The following is a 1,263-nucleotide window of genomic DNA, read 5'->3' as shown; positions in this document are numbered from 1 at the left end:
GGTACGGCCGATCATGAGGTTGTTGGGTCGAATGGAGCAGCTGTTTGGTGTTAAAGTGGAGTTGCAAGAATCCTCGAAAGACCCTGAGAGGCTCATGGCTAGAGCTTCTCTGTAAATCGATCACGCGATCGATTTGGATGCGATGGGTTGGGTTTAGGTCGTCAAACGGGAGGCGTAGTTCAACGAGTTCGTCTGTGGGGGGTAAGCGAGCCTCTACTCATCGGACTCGAGATCCGGGCCGGCTCTTGCGAGAGGAGAAGATGAGGAATATGGTCGTCAAGGTGGGTTGAGGCTTGATGGGCATCTTGTACCGCTCTGGTGATGGAATTGGTATTTGCTCAACAGTTGGTAAATTATGGGTGTTGGTGGTAATATGGAAATTCAGGCAGGTTTGAGAAGGTTTTGTTGGTTTTCGTATTCTTGGATCTGAGTTTGTGAATCAACTTGTATAATCAACTCTGGAAACTCCTTAGCTCAACTGAGGAAAGCGAGCATATATTCCTCCAACACTGGTGAAGGATTGTTTAGGAAAGGGAAGTATTGTTTGTGTAGGAGCTACCGATGGTCCAACAGAAGTTGCGTAACAGGCTGCGGGATTTTGAGGAGACGTTTGAGATCCCCCTATTGATGAACGGCTCTACATCAGCGGAGTTGGAGCGGGTAAGTATGATTTGTCGTAATCGGTAGTATGTTGGGCTTTTTTGGTCGAGGCCGCGGGTTCGATTCCAGATTGGACATTTTTTTGCATTTTTATTACTGTTGTTATCATAGGCCGGCCGTGGAGGCGCGTTGGACTATGCGGTCTCGGTGGCGGTGGAACTTGCTATTTCCCGAGGCGAATTCCCGACGTCCTCAGAGGCACACAGGGAGAGTCGAAGGATTATTGATGAGGCTAGGGTAAGAGGAAGGAGGTCGTGGGTTCGATCCCGGCACCTGACAATATAACAGGTACGAATGGCGTCGATGTACGAGTCGTTGGTCTCTGCGGAGCTGCTGGGGATGTCGGAGAGTCCAAGTCCAACACCGAGCGATTCGAACTCTTCCATTTCAGACAGGGTTGGTCGAGGCTTGACCGCGCGCCCGGAAATTCCACCAGCTCAGGTTGGGGAGTTTGATGATGCTGAGATTGAAAACGAGGCTCCGCCAGAGTCGTTCCTCCGCCTCGAGACGACCCCGTTATCGTCTAGGAGCCCTGATTCCCAGGGCCAGTGGGGAGAGATCCTCAGCCCCTCCAAAGTGATCACTCCACTGTATGCTGGTCAT

The 1,263-nt window shown here is 51.2% G+C and overlaps 1 protein-coding gene across 1 annotated transcript; it reads left to right on the top strand.

Moving 5' to 3' along the window:
• Nucleotides 1-269: 269 nt before the first annotated feature.
• On the top strand, nucleotides 270-897 carry Pmar_PMAR013037 (hypothetical protein; the record flags this gene model as incomplete). Its single annotated transcript, XM_002783098.1, has 3 exons — nucleotides 270-281; nucleotides 553-660; nucleotides 772-897. Coding segments are annotated over 3 exons (246 nt in total), but the record flags the coding sequence as incomplete, so codon positions are not given.
• Nucleotides 898-1,263: the final 366 nt, after the last annotated feature.

Source organism: Perkinsus marinus (genome assembly GCF_000006405.1).
Source record: "Perkinsus marinus ATCC 50983 genomic scaffold scf_1104296937152, whole genome shotgun sequence".
Classification (NCBI taxonomy): domain Eukaryota; phylum Perkinsozoa; order Perkinsida; family Perkinsidae; genus Perkinsus; species Perkinsus marinus.
Note: the sequence above shows the minus strand (reverse complement) of the source record. Positions and strands in the feature narration are given on the sequence as shown.